The sequence below is a fragment of the Achroia grisella genome, unplaced genomic scaffold (genome assembly GCF_030625045.1).
Source record: "Achroia grisella isolate CSIRO2021 unplaced genomic scaffold, CSIRO_AGI_Agris_v1 utg540, whole genome shotgun sequence".
In the NCBI taxonomy this organism is placed as follows: Eukaryota; Metazoa; Arthropoda; class Insecta; order Lepidoptera; family Pyralidae; genus Achroia; species Achroia grisella.
In genome coordinates, this window is record NW_026712925.1 from 1,359,641 (window position 1) to 1,383,008 (window position 23,368).

At 33.5% G+C, this 23,368-nt stretch overlaps 1 protein-coding gene across 2 annotated transcripts; it reads left to right on the plus strand.

Moving 5' to 3' along the window:
- Positions 1-1,772: 1,772 nt before the first annotated feature.
- Positions 1,773-23,316, plus strand: LOC131847672 (C-1-tetrahydrofolate synthase, cytoplasmic). 2 transcript variants are annotated; one of them, XM_059197298.1, is made up of 16 exons: positions 1,773-1,872; positions 2,193-2,318; positions 7,581-7,779; positions 11,798-11,934; positions 12,834-13,068; positions 13,559-13,670; positions 14,137-14,362; positions 14,746-14,919; positions 15,112-15,277; positions 15,530-15,833; positions 16,186-16,403; positions 17,038-17,248; positions 18,136-18,284; positions 18,521-18,624; positions 21,039-21,324; positions 23,035-23,316. In XM_059197298.1, exons 2-16 carry the CDS (start codon positions 2,281-2,283, stop codon positions 23,275-23,277), a joined length of 2,802 nt encoding a protein of 933 aa, XP_059053281.1. In that variant the 5' UTR covers positions 1,773-1,872; positions 2,193-2,280; the 3' UTR covers positions 23,278-23,316. The 2 variants fall into 2 exon arrangements, with proteins under 2 accessions (XP_059053281.1, XP_059053280.1); XM_059197297.1 differs by lacking the exons at positions 1,773-1,872; positions 2,193-2,318 and adding an exon at positions 6,401-6,496.
- Positions 23,317-23,368: the final 52 nt, after the last annotated feature.

Sequence of the window (23,368 nt, forward strand, 5' to 3'; positions counted from 1 at the left end):
GTATTAATTTACTAATAAAGACTATAACAGAATAACAGACAGGGTTGACTCACTGCCTCCTCTGAGTTATAGACCGTTTTGTCTCGTTTATTACTTATAAATTTTATTATTATATAAGCAGCAATTGTATTAGTTTTTGAGACAAATAAATAACATTATTATTATCATTTAATTTCATTTAAAACGCTCAAGTTTTAAATACAAGGAAAATAAATGTATATGGTTGTAGTGTTATAGAAAGATTTTCTAATAACATTTTGTTGTATTATATATGTACATATTACATATTGTTGTTTTATTGCAGTGTTGGCAGTGCGTAATAGATAATTTATATTGTTTATTAATTTGATTGATTTCAATCAAAGTTAAATTAATGATGATCAAAAAATAAACGTAATTATTATTAGGAACTAGCTTTAATGATAGTCATTAATTGATTTGATAATATGAAATGAAGCGGTAGAGTTTGTATAAAGTCAACCTCAATCCAATTTGTGCATAGTTAATCAAATAACATGACGACCTAGGTGGATTAGCGGTGTAGCACACTGTTTTACGTCCGATGGTCGCGGATTCGATTCCTCGCACGGTCGGTGTAAACTTTAGTATTCATGAAAAAAACTATATATATATATCTATCTGTATTTATAATAATTGTCTAGTAACCCTTACAGCTGCTTGGTTTGGAACTAGATGGCGCTGTGGGAATTCTGAAATTATAATTACGATTATATATATATCTATAATTATATTTTATATAAATTTTAATCGTTAATCAGATTAACTTTACAACAGCAGGTTATAAAGTTAATCTGATTAACGATTAAAATTTATATATATAGGTCTAGCCTATGATCATAACAATATGGATAGTAATATAATTATACTGCACGCAGTTATTACATATGTATATTTACATGTGCAATAGTAAATATTTAAGAAATATGCATAAATCCAGACAAAATAAATTATCAATTTGTAACACATTTACTTTTGTGTCACAACTGTCTTGATTACATTTAATTTCGTACAGGCTATACTATAAGTATATAATATTATCTTATTTGTGCTGTAATCTATAAGAAGAATAGCTAGATTCCTATTTGAAAGTGAAAGTGACTCCTATTTAGAAATGTTGTACAAACCGCTAATCAATAAGTAGTAAAACTGCTTTACTGGGTTACGCGTATGGAAGCTAATACAGTGGACCCGCGGTAATCCGGCCCCCCTTGTAATCCGACATTGTCTATTATTTGTTATTGAATATTACTTTGACAATATACTTCAGAGTGCATATACATACATACATATATAACATAGATTCTTATCACTGGATCTGTAATTTGTCGGATTACAAGATACTCTTTTGTAAAAAATTCCGGACTATAAGCAGAGGACCCTTAAGCAGCACTCTATAATCCGACAAATACGATGGTCCGACACTGCCCTGCAAAACGTTTGTCGGATAACCGGGGGTCCACTGTATTTAGATGTGAAATATAATACGAGGTGGCGAAACCAGGTGAGTAAGTAATAAGTCGCCAAGATCTTGTTTAAACAAGAGTTAAATCACGCGAATAACTCAAAACAAATTGTTTAAACAGTAAAATTCATACTTTTAGTTATCATCAATTTTATTTACCTGCAGTCTAAACAATTCCATACACCATAATAGTCTGACTGCAAATATAATTAGAGCTCTTTATTGAAGCAAACCCGTTGGACAAGTTTTCAAGATATGTAAGTAGGTACGTCCGTCATCAGAAAATTAGTTATTGCAGGGAATTCTGTAGTTACTGTATAACGTAGGCTCATTATATCAGCTGGTAGAAATAAGGTGCCATTTGAATCTTTTAAGGCAGGTGTCTACTGGTAAATATACGGTACATCTTTCATCTACAAACCAAATATTACATTATATTGCATTTGTGTATTTATATTTCAATACTTTAGATAATGTTGTGGTTGTTACATTACTACTTTTAATAAATAGTCTGCATTTAAGCAATTTGTGAAGTGGTTACTTTTTTATTTTTACAAGTAGGTATAGTCATTTCATACGTAGGTACCTACAAGTGTGTGATTGTGCACTTTAAAGTTGCAATGTTTACTTTCTGATTTTATATAGCTCTGATTTAAGACTTACCTTATGACCTCCTGCTCTTCTATTTAATACTACTAATTTGTGACAGGTACTCGGGTGGGAATCGGATACGTCGTTAAAATTTGTATCGTTTCATATTGTGTGCCAGCGACCCAACCAGCCATCAATTTGTCGAAATGTGGCAAACGCGGGATGATTTGAATCAAGTATTGCAGTAAGTAAAAATTTTTACTTTTTTGTTGTAAATTCAATTCTAATATAGTAATATATAATATAAAAAGGCTTGATTTTACTGAATAGACTTTTTTATTAATACTGTAAATGTGATAGCGTGTTGTTCGTTTGTGCATTCAATGAATATTCATATACTTAATTTGGTATTCAGATATTATTTGGGATAGATTACATGGACATGGTCTATTTTTTAACCGAGCCAATAAAGTATTCCAAGTCATGCGGATAAAGTATGATAAATATTTTGAACTATTTTGTACTCGGAGTAAAAAAATTATACAAGAAATTGTATCGTGTGGATACCATGAGTACTTTGCGCATGTTTAGTACAATTATTTCTGACTTTTTAAAATATTTTGTTTGTTATAGAGAGATACTGTGTGTACCTATTACTAGTATTATTATTAGTAGAATGTATTTTTTGTGCTCGTATAAAATTTGGTATCTAGAGCGTATTTATTTATAGTGGAGTGTAATGATATGGTGCACTCCGTTATATTTATTAAATTCGGGCTATCCAACACTAAAAGAATATTCAATTCGATTTTAATTTTCTTCATGTAGATCCAATGTAAGTGTAATGAAGTATTAATAATAGTAGTAAAAAATATAAATAAAATACTACGTATGATATTGCAGGTTTTATGGAACGGTTGTTTTTCCTATTTGCGCACGAAAACTCAACAATGTAATAAAAACAAATGACAAATGGTTATGGCAACTATTTATTTCACTGAATTATCACTCATTTACTCTTGAAAAGTTATATTTTTCAGAAAAATGTAACCACTGACTGAATTTTCGGGGAATCCCCTATTATGATAATACATACGCCTGAAGGAAACTTGAGAAATCGCCGAGTCCCTAATACAGTACCTATTTAATAAATAATAATAATTTATTATAAACTAGTAATATTGAAGAATATGTTAGACATAATACCGATATAATTTGCAAGGGAATATGTAGGAATGTAAAGGGAATAACCAGCGCTATTTTAATTCCTTTTTTCAATTGAGCAATATGTTGGCAGCTCTGAGCAGTTCTTGTCATGGGTATTTGATTATCCTGAGTGTACAGGGTCTCCATATTAAAATGTCCTTGCCTTTTTTGATGGTGTTAGTGTTAAAGATTATTCTATGATTTATCTGCGATTCACATTCACCAAGGAAAATCGTGAATCATTTAGAACCATTAGGCAGAATTTTTTTAAATGGATTATAATGGTATTGTGCATCCGTAAGCGCTAAAAACGCTGGCAGGGGACCAGGATGATAGAATGAGCTTAAGGTTAGATCAGTTGTCCCATCGTGACAGTAATAATAAATGATAAGAAGAAATATCTTTTGTAGACGTTTTAGTATAGCAGAGCGCAGTATAGTAGTAGTGTAGTAGTGTATATATAATAAAACAAATGTAGGCATAGAAAGAATACTCATATTTTAAATACGAATAAACGAATATACTACAAAACTGCCAGTGATTCTCAATATAGGTATTTTGAGAATCACTAGCATTACTTATCAGTCACAACTTCACCAGGAATTTATCGCGATGATACCAAGAGTGCACCGCGTGGATGTTAACCTGATGCCTTACGTCGCTCGATCGCTAACACTGCTTTATTGTTAGAGATGGAGACATTGGTCCACATTACTAACAATCCCTTTCCTCCTATTTGGTTATCGATTCACTCAACCCGCTTTGTGTGCAAAAATAATAAAAAAAATTGTATTGTATACTTAATATCAATTAATAGTATTACGCCAACAAACGAAACAAGAAAACCCTCCTATTTAACCTTCGAAGTGTACATGTATCCGATGGTAATAGATAGGAAAAAACATACTCTGAGGACAAATGTGGACATATATAACAACATATATGGCCTCTGTAAACGAGAGGCTAAAATACCTCTCGTTTACAGAGGCCATATATGTTTATAACTACCAAATACCATTACTTATTACTAAGTAATAGGATTCTAAACAATCTTACAACCATGGTATAAACTGAGCATACAGCAGCCCATGGATGCATCTCAGTCACCTACCCTTGTTCACATATGGTCCTTATGTTGTTACTGCTAGTATATAAGTGTTATTAGCAGAAAACTTTGACGTCTTGCAAATATAATTCTAAACATGTCCAGCGTCAAATGCAGTTAACTAATTATATCAACATATCAATTTAATATTCTCATTTTCTGATGATGTTTAATCAGCAGACGAAGTGTCTGTAAGTTACTAGTAGATAAAATAAGTTCGACGCCACTCCTTATTCATTGTTTAACAAAATGTTTAAAAGTAAACCGTTCATAATAATGCCAGTAAGATACTTTTGGAATAAATGTTGGCGGTGAGTGTTTCAAACATATAGATACTAGTAAATTAATATGTAGTAAAATAATAAAATTATGTATAATATTATTTAACATAGCATGTTTTCAAGTACCTATCGATGTTTTAACTCCATGGTTATAGAGGTCAATATATTATCTTTCGTTTGATTATGGTGAATACTTATTAGTGCTACGATATCTTTGAAGAACTAAATATAAAAAATGCTTGTAATATAACGTGCGTTGAAAGTACCATAAAATCTTAGTTATAAGTATAAAATACGTGATTAAATACCTATCAATTTGTTGAAATTTATTCATTTAAGATCACTTTTGATCATTGCCTTTCCAAACTGATATGGTCCTCATGATGCCACCCACAACGTCGATTCCCTTCAATATATGTAGGGTCGTCTCTCTATCAAGTAGGTCACCACTTGATAACCTTTTTCTCCCATCAGTTGTTGGTTTATGCTATGTGTTTAGCCCCTTCTCACTATACCAAATTGCTTGAATAATACCTATCTGTTAATATGGTTCTTCTATGGGTCTTCTTAAACAATCTACACATGACATACAAAATCAGGGGCAACAAAGAAACCATAGTTGGGGAGCTCTCTATGTCGCCTCGTGTGTAGTGAAATCAGGGTTGATTTCTCATCGCATGCCGAATCGTTATTCTCTCACCACAACTGTTCCATTGTAGTATCAGATTTTAGTGTCGTGTGTAGACTATTTTATTTGTGATTCTGTCACGTAGAGAAACATGAGCATTGGCCAACCAGAGAAACTTAACAAATTCCGTTGTTCTTTTAGAAACAACAGTGTTTAATTTATGAAAACGTATCAAATATATTGATGTAATTACAATGTACTTATTCATATAGTGTAATTGCAATGTACTTATTCATATCCATGATTCCATCCGTTTGATTTTGCGTATTTCAAAATTATATTTGGGGATTATTTTTAATCTTTGGAAATATGAAAGTTATTTACATTATTATGCATTAAGCTATAGGTATTGTTCTTGTTCATGAAGGTATGTATTACTAACCCACGCCATTACCTATATGCAATTAATAAAGTGATCTATTTATGTCCGACCAGTTTTATAAACACAGCATACTGTATTTGCTGTTACCCTTTATTATAAATCCTATTTAGGGAGCTGACTCTCAGCTTTTCAACCTTTTTAATTTATTTTCAAATATTCGAAATAATTTTATGTATGCATGTTACCAGAATAGAAATACAAGGGTAACAAGCATGCAATCTTGACGTGCATAAGCACTTTAAAATATTCGATTTTTTACTGATATTACAGGATAACGACGGAGATATTTTAGTCCATAGAAATAAAGTTGCCACGGGCATCAAAATGTATTTTATTATGATTCCTGTCGTATAGACATGGACCGTGGTTACTATTTTCTATCAGGCCAGTCCTGCCAGTCAAATATGTACCTACTGGTAAAAGTAAAGAATTTATTTCGATATAACAGTATTGATATTACTATCAGGCCGGGAACTCAATTAATTAATCTTACGTAATTTTAATTACAATTAAGTAATTACAAATCGTTATATTTGATTAGAATCACGATTATGTGACTGGATCACACTATAACAACGAGTTAATAAAATGGTTGTTTTGTTCATAATATCCCCGGGTTATCAGGGTGTCACACGTATGATGTCTCAAGTTGAACAACAACTGATAGTCTTTAATGGTCATTTGACAGGACCACTTCTCAGTTTTGTACAGATTACTGCACCATGGTGGCACGACCGATTGAGGGGACTCAGATTGCAAGGTACCTCGATACCGACATTCGATAGAAAATTATCAACAAATTCAATAAATAATCTTCAAATAAATCATATAAATGAAATGTAACATAAATTTATTTACAAACTTTACTTTCATTAATCTATTTTATTGTTTATTTTTTTATTTGTTTTGCCTAAGTATACCTGACTGTAATAAATGTGTGTCTCCAGGTAGGAGATGTAAAAAACTATTTGTCTACCTACTAATAATGTATCTACTACATATTCAACTATATTTTTTATATTACTGATATCTGTTAGCAAAGATTACCGTAGCCAATTGTAGGTTTACAATTGATATGAAAGATAAAATGATTGTAGAAAACTATTGTTAATTACATTAAGAAGGACAGCTTTCAAAATGCTTTCAAAAGATCAGAAAACAATATTTGTTGGAATTTTAAAATTGCCTGTCGATTGATTTGTACTAGGACATATCGCGAAGCCGTTGTCCTCTTTTCTACGTATAGCAAACTATTGTTATTTGTATATTTCTTTTTTGTATATCTTTTTATTATATATCATAACAAGTAAAACAAGTGTCAGACACTTGTTTTACTTGTTATGTGATCGTTTTTTTCGTTTCGTTTCAAACTTAACAAATTAGTTATTATTCGCAGCTTCAAACACAAAATTCCGTATACTGTCTTTAGTACCAAGAGATGGTTACACACCCAAAATTTTACGTGCATAACCACGAACAACTCTTGAATGCCAAAGGACTACTACTACTTGCAACGACTACTCATTGTCATAAAAACCTACTAAAATATATAATAGGTAGGCCTATTATATATTTTAGTTAGGCCTATTATATGTTTTAGTTGGGTTTTGCCTGTTGTCACAAAACCCTTTTTGTGTGAGTAGGTACGAAAATTTCAATATTTTACAAAATCGTCCATGGCGATCTATCTTTCTCACTTTGCATCATCTTTTTACTTTTAAATACGTTAGGAGTGGAATTGAAAAAGTTTTGGTATTCGCGGATCTTCCATTTATAGTCTAAGAGCCATAGTATAAAAAATATTACTGTTAATATGTATATAATCTTTAACATATATTGGACAGATCTATACAAGATGATCTGAAACAGCAAGTCGCAGAGCTGCGTTCTCGCAGCGCTGGCTTTTCGCCCAAGTTGGCCATCGTGCAAGTGGGCGGCCGAGAGGATTCCAACGTATATATTAGAATGAAGCTGAAAGCCGCTGAAAATATCGGGATAAGTGCTGAGCATGTGCGTTTTTCAAGAGACATCACAGAATTTGAGGTTTGTATCTATAATTTAATTCTAAATAGTAGGTATACCTAACTTTTCCGCTTACTTCTTAAATAAATTCCGCACTATCATTGCGAGAATTTATTCCAACAAGTTTGTAGGTAATAAATGCATATGAAATAATAATCATAGCAAATAGGAAAACCTCTCGATTCTAAGAAATATGTCGGTAATATCTCATTTATAAACATAATATTTATTATTCTGTATTGGTGTTAATAAACCGTTTTATTAAGAGGTATGTTTATAAACATTTTAAATTCGTCGATATTATACATTAAGTCTGGTTAGCACTGCTCATATGTGGGAATGATACATTGAGTACGAAAGTAAATATAGATGTACTCAAAGAGTTTAGATAAATAAACAAACCATTAATATAATTTTAAGGGAATTGATTTGGAAATGCTAAGGAAGGACGTTGCGGGCATTGAGTGGTCCTGCGTATTAAATTGTAACTCAGTGGAGGATATGATTGCAAACTTTAACTCAATCATACTTCAAATATACAACAAGCATGCTCCTATCAGAAAAGTTAAAGTCAAACATTTACCTGCTCCATGGTTATCCCAAAATATAAGAAATATGATGGTGAGGCGGGATAAGGCTAAACGGAAATATAAGCGTTTTCCGTCTGAAGATAATTTAATATACTATAAAAAGCTGCGGAATCGGTGTAATCGGATGTGTAGAGATGCAAAGAGACGCCATATTCATGAATCCATTCATAGCTATAATTCAGCTCAGATTTGGAGACTTCTTAAATCATTGGGTATTGGCAAATCTTCTTCTTCAACTTGTCCCTCTAATTTGGACTATAATGCGCTTAATAAGCATTTCTCCTCGCCTCCTGTCACCGTTGCTGACAGTATCAAAGCGTTAACACTTGATAGTCTTCGCCGCCAGTCTAAACCCAATTGCGAGCCTTTTTCCTTCAAAATCATTAGCCAGTGTGACGTTAAAAAGAGTATCCTTACCATTTCCTCCAAGGCAGTCGGTGATGACAATATTTGTATACAAATGATTCGACTACTAATTGACGAACTTGTGCCCATAATTACTCACATAATCAATCATTCTTTGGTCACTTGTTCTTTTCCGGCTGCCTGGAAAAATGCTCGCGTGATTCCTCTTCCTAAAACCAATAATCCTAGCTCTTTTAACGAATTTCGTCCCATTTCTATTCTACCTGTATTATCCAAAATTTTAGAAAATATTGTTCATGAACAATTATCCCTTTATCTATATAGTAATAACCTACTATCTCCTTTTCAATCTGGGTTTCGTCCTGCCCATAGCACAGTTTCGGCTTTAATTAAAGTACTAGATGACATTCACCTTGCTAAAGATAATAAACAGCTCACAATCCTCATTTTATTAGACTTCAGTAACGCCTTCAACTCTATTGACTTCGATATTTTCCTTGGCATCCTTGACTCTTTTAACGTATCTCCACTGGTTTTAGAATGGTTTGATTCATACTTGAGGGGCCGCAGGCAGTGCGTGTACCTGGATGGGAATACTTCAGATTGGTGCGAACTGACTGCTGGCGTCCCTCAAGGTGGTGTTCTCTCTCCCTTACTTTTCTCTGTCTTCATCAATTCACTGACGAAAGTGATCTCTTGCAACTTCCATCTCTATGCTGATGATCTACAACTGTACCGCAGTTTTGACCTACCATCTGTTGATAATGCTATCTCCTTGATCAATACGGAACTCGAGTGTATTTGTGGCTTTGCTAAGGCATATGGTCTGCTTGTTAATACCAAAAAATCACAATCGATTATAATTGGCAGCAGATGTATGCTTAATTTATTAGATTCAATGCACATTCCTTCAATAATATACAATGGGGATATAATTTCTTATGTTAAAACAGTAAAGGATTTGGGTGTTTACATTGATAGTGACCTCTCCTGGTTTTCTCACATTAAACATGTGAGTAAGAAAATATATGTACTCTTTACCTCACGAAATACGTGCCAGTTCTAGTATTGAAATATTCAAATGCCGATTAAAAGCGTATTATCATTCACAATGCTGGCATACTTTTATATTTATATATTTAGGTATATATTATAATTTACATTTTAACTTATGTCTTATAATTTATTTATGTACCATTTATGTATGTCTATTTATACTTATAGTTAATATCATTAAAACAATATTTTAATCTCCTCTTTTCGTACACGTATGACTATTCTATTTAATACACGATCCTATAACATTTTCTAGGTTTGCTGGAAGAAATCTCTTTTTAGAGATAAGCTCGCCCTTGTACATTACATTTATTCTGTATATTTTTTTTTTATTATGTGTGTGTGTGTACAATAAAGAATAAAGAATAATTTATGAACTAGCCAGTTTTCCATTAGTGGAGTGTTTCTTAGCTCTCGGTTTGTTATCAGTGTACTCATCACAAGAGAGTTAGTCAGAAGTATAATTTGAGACACGCAAACAAACAACAAAGCATATTTTGCTGCTAGCCAAATTTCAACTCACGACCTTTCAGTGTAATAAACCTAAGTCACTATGTTTCTCCACGCTGTTCTTATTAATTAATCTACGTCGATATTCATCACCACAGTGTCCCTATAAAGTCATTCTAGAAGTCTATTTATTTCACTGTAAGTACAGTTAAATAGTGATTTATTTTATATTACGAAACTTTTCTCATATTATTATGCGTCAAATTTAATACGTCATTACATGAGTAAATAGCCTACTTTAATAAACTTGTTTATTTCTTAGTGTACGTATTAGATATACCTACCTAAGTGAAAAATACTAAACCTATAGAACACGGAACACTTACGTAACAAAGCTTTGTTGACTATGATAATATAGAGATACAGGATATAGGGATAGGATTCCGGACTATTGATACTCTACGAGTCGACGGATTGCAATTAATAAGAATGCAATTTGAATGTACTATTGCATGTACGAACACTATATGGGAGTAAATCGAATAGAGTACATTCGTTTCATGTAACTGGATTAACAAACAATATGACGACCCACCTGGTGTAAATTGTTGACGGCCTCGGTGGTCTAGCCGTTTAGCACACTGCTTTACTTCCGATGGTCGCGGGTTCATTTCGTCGCATTGTTCCAACATTTATAGTCATGAGTATGATTGTTTGTATCGGTCTGGGTGTTTTCTATGTATATTATGTATGTATTTACAAAAAAAATATCCAAGTATTTGTATAAGTTGTCTAGGTATCCATAACACAAGCTCTGCTTATTGTGGGACTAGATGGCGCTGTGTTAATTGTCCAGGGTTATGTATGTATGTATTGTATCCCTTTATATCTCTAATACCTTGCTATTCCTGAGTTCTATAAGAAGACCCTATCATTTAACTGCCATATCTCACTATTATGCGAAATAAAACCACGCAGCCTACTTTGTACCGAGTATACGGTAATAATATTATCATCGGCATCTGATGATTAAAGTAGATTTTTATCGTATTAATCAAAAGAATATATTTTATAAAAAATCTGTAGTACATTTATGATGTGTCATGATTTAAGAGATTTCGAAGATTTTTTTCATCGAAAGGTTTGGTTCCATATTAAACTCACGATACTTTTATGAAGGTAAAAGCAGTCATGATATGAAAAAAAGTAGGTTAGGTTAGGTAGATTGTTTATTAATTAAAAGGGTTTTTTTAATGGATGATCCAATTCTGCACCCGTATGTACTAACGGTTTACACTAGTGGAGATAAGATGAGCATGAGGTCAGGTCTGTTGAGCCATCGTGATAAATTCACTAGGAGTTTATCACGCGGCTCCGGGGGAGGATCCCGCACGGAGGTTGACCTGACTTGGTGCATGGCTAGCGATCGACTAATTAGCTCACATTGTTAACAATACCTTTCCCTCCAATTAAAAGGGTTTATTCCATGTTAAGCGCACAGTACTTTTATTAATATGATGTTAACCGAAATTTATAAAGTGAACAACTCTATACAAATAAATGTTATAATTTTGCAGTTGCTGTCTGAAATAACGAAGCTGAATGACTCGCCAGCAGTGCATGGGATCATTGTACAGATGCCTCTGGACTCTGAACATTCGATCGATTCCCACAAAATCACGGATGCTGTGTCTGCTGACAAGGACGTTGATGGGTACTTGTCATTGTAGTATGATTTACTAAGAAGAATTTCCAAAATTATAGGCTTGTAACGAAAATACTTTAAAAATTATATATAGGGAGATTCTGTGTAATAGGACTTCATTAGTAGTTGAGTTAGAGTGGGTAACCCAGTCTCACCTATATCAGCCAAGAAGCATCTAGCTTTTACTGTATTTCACTTGTAGGGTGAGATTAGGTAGCGAAATTACAGGATAAGAGGCATGACATCTTAATCTACCGAACTGGCAACGCATGAGTGGTTTTATGGGCGTCACATTATAAAGTGATATCCGTAGTGCTGTTCATGTATATAGGCTAAGGTCACAATTTACCATCAGCTGGGAATTTAGTCTGTTTGCTATTCTATTTAAATAAAAAATAGGTAAATAGGTTAATTTACTATTCACTTATTATTTTATGTTGTGTTAACCCAATTACGCTGAGGTATAGAGTAAATAGTTCTTTGCATTGGCGCAAGGGCATCTCTATCATTCTCATCTCGATAATAGTACATGCTGTAACTGTAACAATTTTTATTCAATTACTCGACTGATAACTGAGTTATTTGTTTTACCATTCGTGAAAACGCTATTACGCATTATAAAAAATTAAGATGTTGTAATATATAGCATATATTTTTTGCGTCTAAAGAATACAAAAAATGTTACACATATTTTTTGTAAATTAAAACATAATAACAATTTAAAGTAAATTTTCTTATTTAATTCGTTTGGAACGAACCAGTACGTTTAAACTAATTCTGTTTTAATTTGAATACGGCTTAAAAGTGTTTAAAACTTTTAATTTAAGAAAAATATTATAGAATATATTTTTAAGACGTTTTAATTAAAAAAAATATCTGAAATTTGTTTTATTGTCTGTCTATAATAGCTTGAACACAATAAACGAGGGTCGTGCGGCAGTAGGAGATCTGTCTGGGTTCATTCCGTGCACACCAGCAGGTTGCGTGGAGTTGATAAAGACAACCGGGGTGCCCATTGTCGGCAAGAACGCCGTCGTGCTTGGCCGCAGTCGCATCGTGGGCACACCTGTGGCGGAACTTCTTAAATGGGAAAATGCCACTGTTACAGTATGCCATTCCAAAACTAAGAATCTAAGCGATATCGTAAGTACAGGTATAATTACAATTTGCTGATTATTTCAATACAAAATACTTTTTTTTACCAGAGGTAGACTTAATACAAAGTTTTCTGCGTAGGCTTACTCTATCTTATTCTCATCCAACATTCTGTAAAGTCGGTTTTTTATGTTGTGTTTCGGTTTGAGGATGAAACATCAGCAGAATGCGGAGAGTGATATAACAGAGAACGGAGGCATGCCTGTACGGTTATATTCATAAGAGGATTGTCGCTCTAAGTTAGGATTTGATGTAAAAATTTAGAAGTTTGAGTAATTGACTAGTAAACAGATTTAGCTATTTAGATAGATATATCGTTTATTTGTTTGATTTACTATATTACCTGCCATAGTACTGGGTTCCTATAGGGCTTTAAGGTCAAATCTTATATTCTCTCGCATTGGTGATATACAAATCACTCGACGAAAGTTGATGTCATATATGGCTAAAATTAATATTTTGTATTATATTATTTTAGACGAAAACAGCGGATATCTTGGTGGTTGCGATTGGCCGTCCGGAATTGGTGCGAGGGTCGTGGATTAAGCCCGGAGCTGTTGTCATTGATTGTGGGATCAATCCTATTTCAGGTTTGTGTGAAACAATGAGTTGTTTTTCAATTCGTATATATTAAGGTTTCTTAAAGAACCTCCCTGGTGATTTAGCGTTTAGATTTAAGTCCATCTGAGACAATCCTAATTAAAATATTCCCATGCCATAATTCGAATAGGGTAGGTACTCATGTTATCAAGTTATTCCGCGAGCTAACTTGTTTGCTTTAAATGTTTATTCATTATTGTCAATGAGCGGAACCGAATGACACAACAAATTGTATAAACATGAACTTTTATCTTTTAGTTTACACCAGTTGAGTCAGTTGCTTCGACATTTGGCAATGTCGAAGGAACTGACTTGAAGCAATGTCCTTATACATTGCCAAATTTTAATAACATCATAATCATTTGGATGCTATAAAAACTAAAATAATATTTTTTAAGCAACCTATGGTAAAATAGATAGCTAACCTATCTATTCAATTATATATTCCTTAAACAGATTCATCAAAGAAAAGCGGTCAGAAGCTGGTTGGTGACGTAGCATATGCTGAGGCTCTGGAAGTGGCATCACATGTGACTCCGGTGCCCGGCGGTGTGGGGCCTATGACAGTGGCGATGCTAATGAAGAACACAGTGTTAGCCGCGAGGAGACAACTCGATCGTATATTAACTCCGACCTGGCCTCTACGTCCCCTCAGACTGGTGCCAGCGTCGCCACCTCCCAGGTTTTATATACTACTATAATAATAATATCTCAGGACTATACACACATCGCCATCTAGTCAGTAGCTAAGCAGAGTTTGTGTTATTTTTTTGTAAATATATACATAATATGTACAGAAAACACCCAGCCTGATTCAAGGACCTGGACATGCGTATATAGGCCCTCAGTGTATATAATATTTCAAACTTAATGGTAACGATGATGATGATGGTATCTTGATTTTTAAACAGATTTTAGTAGGCACATTAGACTTATATTATATTAACATTAGTAAGTCATTTATAGATTCAGGCGCATAACACACAAATGTATTTTGTGTTTGTTGCTTGCTATGTAGCACAGCTCATCAATCCAGGCTGTGAAAATAGTTTTCTTTCTCTACAGCGATATCGTGATAGCGCGATCCCAGAGTCCGAAGGATATTGGCGAGTTAGCTCATGAGATCGGCCTATTTCCGAAGGAGGTCTCACAATATGGACGTACAAAAGCAAAAATCTCACTCTCAGTGTTGGACCGGTTGAAAGACCAAAGCAATGGGAAATACATCGTGGTTGCCGGGTAAGTTTTTCGTGAAGAGGTTCATCAGGTATGTAATATCGGATAAGGTTGTAAAAGATATTGTTATTTCTTTGACGGTTTTAGGTTAGGAATTTTTAGATAACATGAAAACTCATGACTACTGTTCTATATTAAACCGAGATACCCATATTCTTTGTCAGAAATATATAAAAGAGATTTCGTTATGTCCAGGATAACACCCACACCTCTTGGGGAAGGCAAAAGTACTACGTTATTAGGCCTAGTCCAAGCTCTTTGTGCGCACCGTGGACGCAATGCATTTGCTTGCATGCGACAACCTAGCCAGGGTCCGACCTTCGGTGTGAAGGGAGGCGCCGCCGGTGGTGGTTATTCACAGGTAAAGTGCTATAATTTCTATCATTAAACCCCAAAATAGCAATCCTATATCATCACAATTCGTAATAAATGAACTAAATTATGACACGGTAATTAATATTTTGACGCAATGAGAGTCAATACTTTGTAAAATTTTAAAATTTTAAGTTATTAAGAAACCAGTAAAATTTTAAGTTATTAAGCATATCATGTCAACTCCAATTGTTTAATAGGGTTATGGAAAGAAGATAGTAAATCTATTTTTAATTAATAGGTTATTCCAATGGAAGAGTTCAATCTGCACTTAACTGGAGATATCCATGCGGTTACAGCTGCTAACAACCTACTCGCCGCCCAGATGGATGCACGTATATTCCATGAGCTAACTCAGAAGGATGGTCCTCTATATGACCGTTTGGTACCAAAGCTTAAAGAAACAAGAAAGTTTTCTCCTATACAGTTGAGAAGGCTCAAGAAGTTAGGAATTGATAAAACCGACCCCGATTCTCTTACGACTGAAGAAAGAAGCAGATTTGCCCGTCTAGATATTGACCCAAAACGAATTATGTGGAATAGAGGTGAGAACCAAATATTATGAAGTAGGCTACAGGGTTAGTCATACCGTGAGTGATCAAGTCTGTGATAAGTAAACTATTTTGACGATGTCAGATTTGTTGGAATTCTTTGGTTCAAAGAAACTTACTAATTGAAGTAATTGCGTAAAGATTACATGGAAATTTTAAAATATGTTTTAGTTCACCATTTTGGTTGGAGAAAGATAAATAAGTATAACCGATATTTCCGATTTATATTAAATAAACGCATATTTAATATAAATCGGAAATATCGGTTTAACATAACTTTTTATATTATTGCCGGAAAATTCCGGAGTAATTTGAATTTATAGAAAACTTTTAATTGTATTTTCAGTGGTGGATTTAAATGACAGGTACCTTCGTAAGATTACCATAGGTCAATCGCCAACTGAAAAGGGTTTCACTCGTGAGACTGCTTTCGACATATCTGTCGCTTCGGAGATTATGGCCATTTTGGCACTTGGCAATGACGTGGATGATATTAAACTAAGACTTGCAAATATGGTTGTGGCGTATGATAAGAAAGGAAATCCTGTAACTGCCGACGATTTAGTGAGTACATGTCGACTTGTTTAATTTAATTAATTGTGTCTTTAATTAATTGTGAATTGTGTGACAAATAAGTTGACGGCCCGCCTGATGGAAAGCGCCACCGTTATTTACACAGGTGCAAGGCCTGTGGTTAATGGTAATGGTATGATATTATACGTTACATTCCTGAGGACTACGATGTCATCCGTCCGTGATCTGTAATACATACAATGAGGCTTTAAAACGTGACGCCTGTGAGTGAAATGTATAAACCTATTACAAGCATATTTGTGGTTTACTAACTAAAATTACTAACTAAGACATACTTATTATTGAGATCTAAATAAATTATAAAGAAACAGAATCTTTTGTTGAATTATATTTGTATACTTGGTATATTTTATACTATCTGTTACTTTCGACTTTATCTGCGTCTTTGAGATTTAGCCCATATGAAGGATATGGGATCCATCGGGATACCATCAATTTTCACATGAAACTTTATTAAAATCCTTATTTTGTTGTTAAAACGTTTTTTGTATTTATAATATTAATATGAATGTCTGTTTAAATTAAAAGCTATATGTTGTACATAAATTACTGTTGTTCAAAATTTGTACTTACATTTACATTAGTACTTACAATTTAATTCTAGGGAGTTACGGGTGCTTTACTGGTTCTGCTTAAAGATGCATTTGAACCTACCTTGATGCAGTCTCTTGAGGGTACTCCGGTGTTAGTCCATACGGGTCCTTTTGCTAACATCGCTCATGGGTGCTCATCCATCATAGCTGATAAGATCGCTATGAAGTTGGCGAGAGAAAATGGATACGTAGCCACTGAGGCCGGTTTTGGATCTGATATAGGTCAGTATTTTCACAACCTTTCATTTAATATGCAACGCTTGTATGTTTTATTAATGGATGAATATGGAATGGTACCATTGGTATCTGTTAGCGGCGCGCCAGTAGATGAAAAACTAACGTGTGATAGCACACCTACGTATTTACCACTATGAATTCAACTCCCGTCAACCATTTGTTATCAATGGTACATTGTTAGCATAGTACATTGTTAGCAATGGGGCCACTAGTCTTCATTGCTAAAAATCCGCTTTCCCTCCAACAATGCTAGTTGCTTTGTTCAGGTCATACTTTACAGCTGAATTTTCATCCTCAACCGATTGACCTGATTTTTTCATGTTTAGGATGACAATATGACTACCGAAGATTGCGAAAGTTTTTATGCAATTTTATGAATGGGTTTAATACCCATTCATAAAATTGCATAAAAACTTTTCGCGTCAATGGATTGCGAAGATACCAAAAATAACTATCATCATGATATTATTCGATATCCAATATGGCAGACACGGAAGCTCTTTAGTATTTTCGTATGTTTAAAACTGAGGAATCATGGGGAAGCGGTTGGACGGTATGGTGGATAACTGCAGCATCGTTTGCGTTCTTTCGTTTCGGAGAAAGTAAGCCAGGCTATTTTGGCCAACTAGGTCACAATACCTGCAGGTCGGGTAAGCGAAAGAAAGTTGCTTTCGCGACCTCGGCCGCCACGAGCTTAGAGTTATATCATCAAGTTTTTAGCCGGTAGGAGTCCGACAGTACCCAATCCTCCCCTATGGGAATGGGTCTCCATGACGGATCTAAAAAAGGCCTTAATGCCCGAAACTACATATGGGAAGTCTTCCTTTGATATAATGAACAATTTATAATGAGAGGTCTAAATATTTGGGCAGGGATGGAGAAGTTCTTCGATATCAAATGTCGGGCTAGCGGTGATAAGCCACACTGCGCTGTCATAGTGTCGACAGTTCGTGCATTGAAGATGCACGGTGGTGGACCTGCCGTCACCGCCGGTGCACCGCTAAATGAGGTCTACGTGCAGGTCTGTACGACTTAAATAATAATAATAATCTCATCACACTGCGCCATCTAGACCCAAGTTATGCTACATAAAGCTTGTGTTATGGGTACTAAACAACCGAAACAAATACATAGATAACACCCAAATCGATACAAACAATCATACTTATGAATACAAATTTTTGTGTTGTGTTATTTTTATTTATGTTTCTTTTCAATATATATAATTTATATTGCGTTTATATACTTATATTTCAGGAAAATCTAGAATTGCTAAGTAAAGGCTTATGCAATTTAGGAAAGCACATTAGCAACGGAAATAAGTTTGGAGTTCCGGTTGTTATTGCTATAAACAGGCACGGGTAAGTGTATTAAATGTTATTTTTTTATAACTGTATATAAAATGTTGAATAGTAATATAGTAGGTATACGCTGGCAGGGCACCAGTGGTGAATAATAGGATGTGCCTAAAGTCAGATTAATTAGTCCATTAAATTCACCAAAAAGAAAGTAATTACTATTACTCTAATATTCTAATTTATTTTTTAGTTTGGATATACTTTAAATGTCATTCATCTTTTTTTTTGACGCTGTTTTAACAAAATGTAAAAGAGATGATTATCATTCACGTCAGATGTTCTACATATATTTATTTATTTAAAATTTAATGCAATTAATTTCATGAGAATCGGTCAAGCCGCTTCGGAGGAGTATGGGAACGAAAACTGTGACACGAGAATTTTATATATAAGATTGAATGATACATATACAAATATATAAGAATAAATAGCTACATATATATATATATATATATATATATATATATATATATATATACATATTTAATAATCGAACAATGAAATATCATGTACTGCCACAAATAAAGGAAATATATAACTACAAATTAATAAATAAAATAATAATAATAATAATCTTAGTTCAATTATTCAAGGCTGATTTTGCTTATTCAGAGTAAAAAACTAAATATAAATATTATTTATAACATTATTAAAATAATACACTTCAAAACCAACAATAAACAAATATAACAGTAGGTAATAGACCAGAAGTATAATTGCGGTAAAAAGAAATAAAATATGTATGTTATGTCGATTGTATTAACTAAACATGGCACGGAGGGCCCGTGTCTACATCTCGATCATTCATTTTTAGACTCCCTTCACTGCGCCCTGCGCTCTACATGTTTACAGAATGCCGATTCAAAGCCAAGTGACTTGAGAGAGCTGCGATAACGGTATTTTTATGCATTTTACTGAATAGCATTACAGTTCACACAACAAGGCTATTATTCTACCGATTACTTATGAAAAACAATACCACGAAACCGAATATATTTTTGTTACTATTTTATGTTTTCCGATAAACAGTATAAAATAACAAGGTTGGTCTATTTTGAGTAAAAACATACCACAACATTTAGTGACTACTAGGAATTGAGAATATCACTTATTCATAAAAGAATAGCTGGCATGTTACCAACCTAATATATAATCCACTGAATAGTGGGTTTTTTTAGCAAAGGTCAATATTGCCCTCCCTAAATCTAAGTTTATATTATAGATCTAGAACTCCATGTGGTGCTCATTTTTGATGAAACTAGAACGGCATACATACATGGATATCACTATGGAAGTCACATTACGGTTTATTGTATATTTTTTACTAATATATACGATATTTAGGAAAAAATGTATTGAAGTGTCTCTATCAGTTGATACAAGCTCTGATTAGCTAGGGACTAGATGGCGCTGTATGAAGTGTCTTAAACTATTATTTTATGTTATTTACTGGCGGTGCTCTCAACTTCGTTTGCGTGCACATTTGTATTAATTGTTTTGATAATTTAAAAAAAAATCTCCTTTGAGCTACACACAAGCTAAGCTAAGCTATCCTTTTGCCTTTAAATTGCAGACTAATTTCTTGACTACTTTCATGACTTCTCCAGCATTGTTTACAAATAGATAGCCATTTTCTCATCCTTCGCTTCCTCACGCGATGTTATCATAAATTTATAAAGATATTTATTTTATGTAAATAATATAGAACGTTCAACGTAGGATTCGGATATTTTTAATTATCCAATTATGAATTGGGACTCTACACTATTATATAATTACAAATATAATATATGAAATAATTTTCTCACTCACTTATAACTACTATATACAATTATATTTTATACAATAAATATTGATTTATATACATACTAAATTTTAAACATCATCTCGTACCGGCTGGTCTAGTGTGTTATCATTCATTGCCGTGTGCTTCTGAAACACTCACAGTTTATGACGTACTCGTAGGGTGTGTGCGTCGTTTATTACGCTGCGGCGCGGCGTACGCATTTACTTTTGCTTATAAATAATTCCTGAATATGCCTAACTAATTAACTTCAACAAAATATACCACAATATGTTTGTCCATACAAACACAATTAAACGAATTATTTTATAATAAATAGAAAGAGAATGGAATATACAAAACATATGTTAGCAATTTAACACTAAGTAGTGTAACTGTGTTTATGTGGACATACATAACTATCTAACTGTGAGTTAATCTTGTTTTATTAATTCATCCATAACAAAATAATTATATATATGGGATACGATGGGACTGGCATTATCATATTATGATAAAATTTCCCCGAAATAAAAAGGAATTATAAAAAAAATCAAAATAATTCCCAATAAATAGTATAAATGTAGGTAGTAACCACAATATTTGCATATTATGTATCTTTGTTTATTAACAGAAATGATACAGACGCCGAGCTTAATCTAATAAAGCAGTTTGCTCTTCAAAATGGAGCATTCAGAGCAGTCTTGTGTGATCATTGGGCGAGGGGTGGCGCCGGGGCATTGGATCTGGCGGATGCAGTAATTGAAGCTTGCGATGTTAATTCAAACTTCAAATACTTATACCCATTAAATCTATCTATACGCGATAAAATTAAGAACATCGCAACAGAAATGTATGGCGCTGGGAATATAGAATTTACAGATGATGTGCAAAAGAAGATCGACATATTTACTGAACTGGTTCGTAATTATTGTATATATTTATTTTACCTACTTAGGTTTCTTTTTTATTATACTTTCCTTTTATACTTTCTTCTTATTATTATTATATTTCAACAAGAGAGCTTATTCGCCTTTAAAAGGCCGGCAATTCAGCTGCAATTTGCCATTTGCCGCAAGTCCTGGTCTGCGAGGCAGCAATATGTCAATGTGTCCAATTTCCTCCGGGTTGAAAACTTCTACAATGGTTAAGGTACTATGAAGTCTAGTGAACGTCAGCTTCTGTCCCGAGTGTAGTAGTACTACTTCTACTAACTAATACTTTAGTTACTACTACACTTTAATACTACTTCATATCTTAACCATTTTGGAAGTTTACAGCTGAGAGGAAACGATTGACGAAATTCGGGCCGAATTTCGCCAATCGTTTCCTCTCAGCTGTCATGGGGACTATAGGTATAAAAAGATAGCCCTTTGTTTTTTTTATTGATGATAATGGAATGGTGCACCCGTATGCGCTGTCGGTTTACGCTGGCGGGGCACCAGTGGAGGATGATAAGATGAGTATGAGGTCAAGTCAATTAGCCCATCGTGACAAATTCACCAGGAATTTATCACGATGGTTTTCAGGGGGAACCGCGTGGAGGTCAACCTGACATGGTACATTAATAGTAATGGGGTCATGAGACCACATTACTAACAATCCCTTTCCCACCAGTAGCCCTTTGTTATATATAGGCAGGTTTCAGTTTTAAATAAGAAATTTCTATATATTATATTAGGTTAGTTTACGATTTATAATTTAGGTTAGGCTAAGAATTGTAACAATTTTCTAAAAACAAATCGGATTCTTTGACATTGGTGACATACCTATGTTGACTATATATAATATTGCATTTCTAAAAAAAATTCTAACTGTCCGGAGTGAAATATATAATATTCATTTGACATCTGTTTATATTCACGAGGTTCGTACAGATTATTTCTTATTATATGTATTTTCTAAATAAAAAAATAATTAATATTTACTTACTAATACTAATTAACTAATTAATTATTTATTTAGTAAATGATAAAAATCTACCTGGACTTCCAATGGTCACTAGTACGATGAAAAAAAATTGTAATAATATTTAAAATTAATCACAAGCTCTTCAGTAACTGGCACATGTAACTTTGAATCAATGAATTTATTGATAATGTAATTAATATCCCTCTTAGCTGCTGATTCACTTTGCTAAATCTGTTGAGACCACATGGCCCGATGTTTTTTTCATCATAATTATACAAGTACTTGGGTTTGATATTGATATAAGTATTTACATTATATACAGTCTAATAACAATTACTATTTTATGAAAACTAGCTGTTAACTGCGACTGCGTCTGCGTTTGTTTAAATAATGGAATGGAATAGTCTTTGCTGATCCTAGTGATACAATCTATCTTTAAGATATCAATTAGAATCCATTTAGCCGTTAAACGTGAAAAGATAACAAACAGTCGCACTTCCACATTTATAATACTGACTTTTAAAATAGAAAAAAGTAATAAAGTCGCTCATAAAAATAATTTGTTTAATCATAGAAAAGTAATAAACGGACACACTGTCTATATGTATATAATATAGTCATTTGTTGGTCCTATATTATTCTTTGTCATAAAGAATTTGATTTTTTAGTAAATAAATATTAAAATTAATTTATTTAATTAAATTTCTACTTTTTTACAGGGTTACGATAAACTGCCAATCTGCATGGCCAAAACATCCAACTCATTGACGGGAGACCCGGCAATAAAGGGTGCTCCTATGGGCTTCACTTTGAAGATTAACGATATCTTCGTATCCGTGGGTGCTGGGTTCGTGGTTCCCATGGTTGGGGAGATTTCCAAAATGCCCGGCCTCCCCACCCGGCCCAGCATCTATGATATAGATCTAAACACTCAGACTGGCGAGATTGATGGACTCTTCTAACTCCTCTAATTATTATTTTTTGTAATATTGTATAAATTATAATATAATACATCTAATATTGTTTTATTTTTTACATATATAAATACTCTAA

What these genes read in the sequence shown, in the direction of transcription:
- LOC131847672 (XM_059197298.1), top strand. Translation starts at nt 2,281, where the DNA reads ATGTGGCAAACGCGGGATGATTTGAATCAAGTATTGCA. An exon ending in CTAAGAATCTAAGCGATATC is followed by an intron (nt 13,069 to 13,558) that starts GTAAGTACAGGT and finishes ATATTATTTTAG; the next exon opens with ACGAAAACAGCGGATATCTT. An exon ending in CCAGCGTCGCCACCTCCCAG is followed by an intron (nt 14,363 to 14,745) that starts GTTTTATATACT and finishes CTTTCTCTACAG; the next exon opens with CGATATCGTGATAGCGCGAT.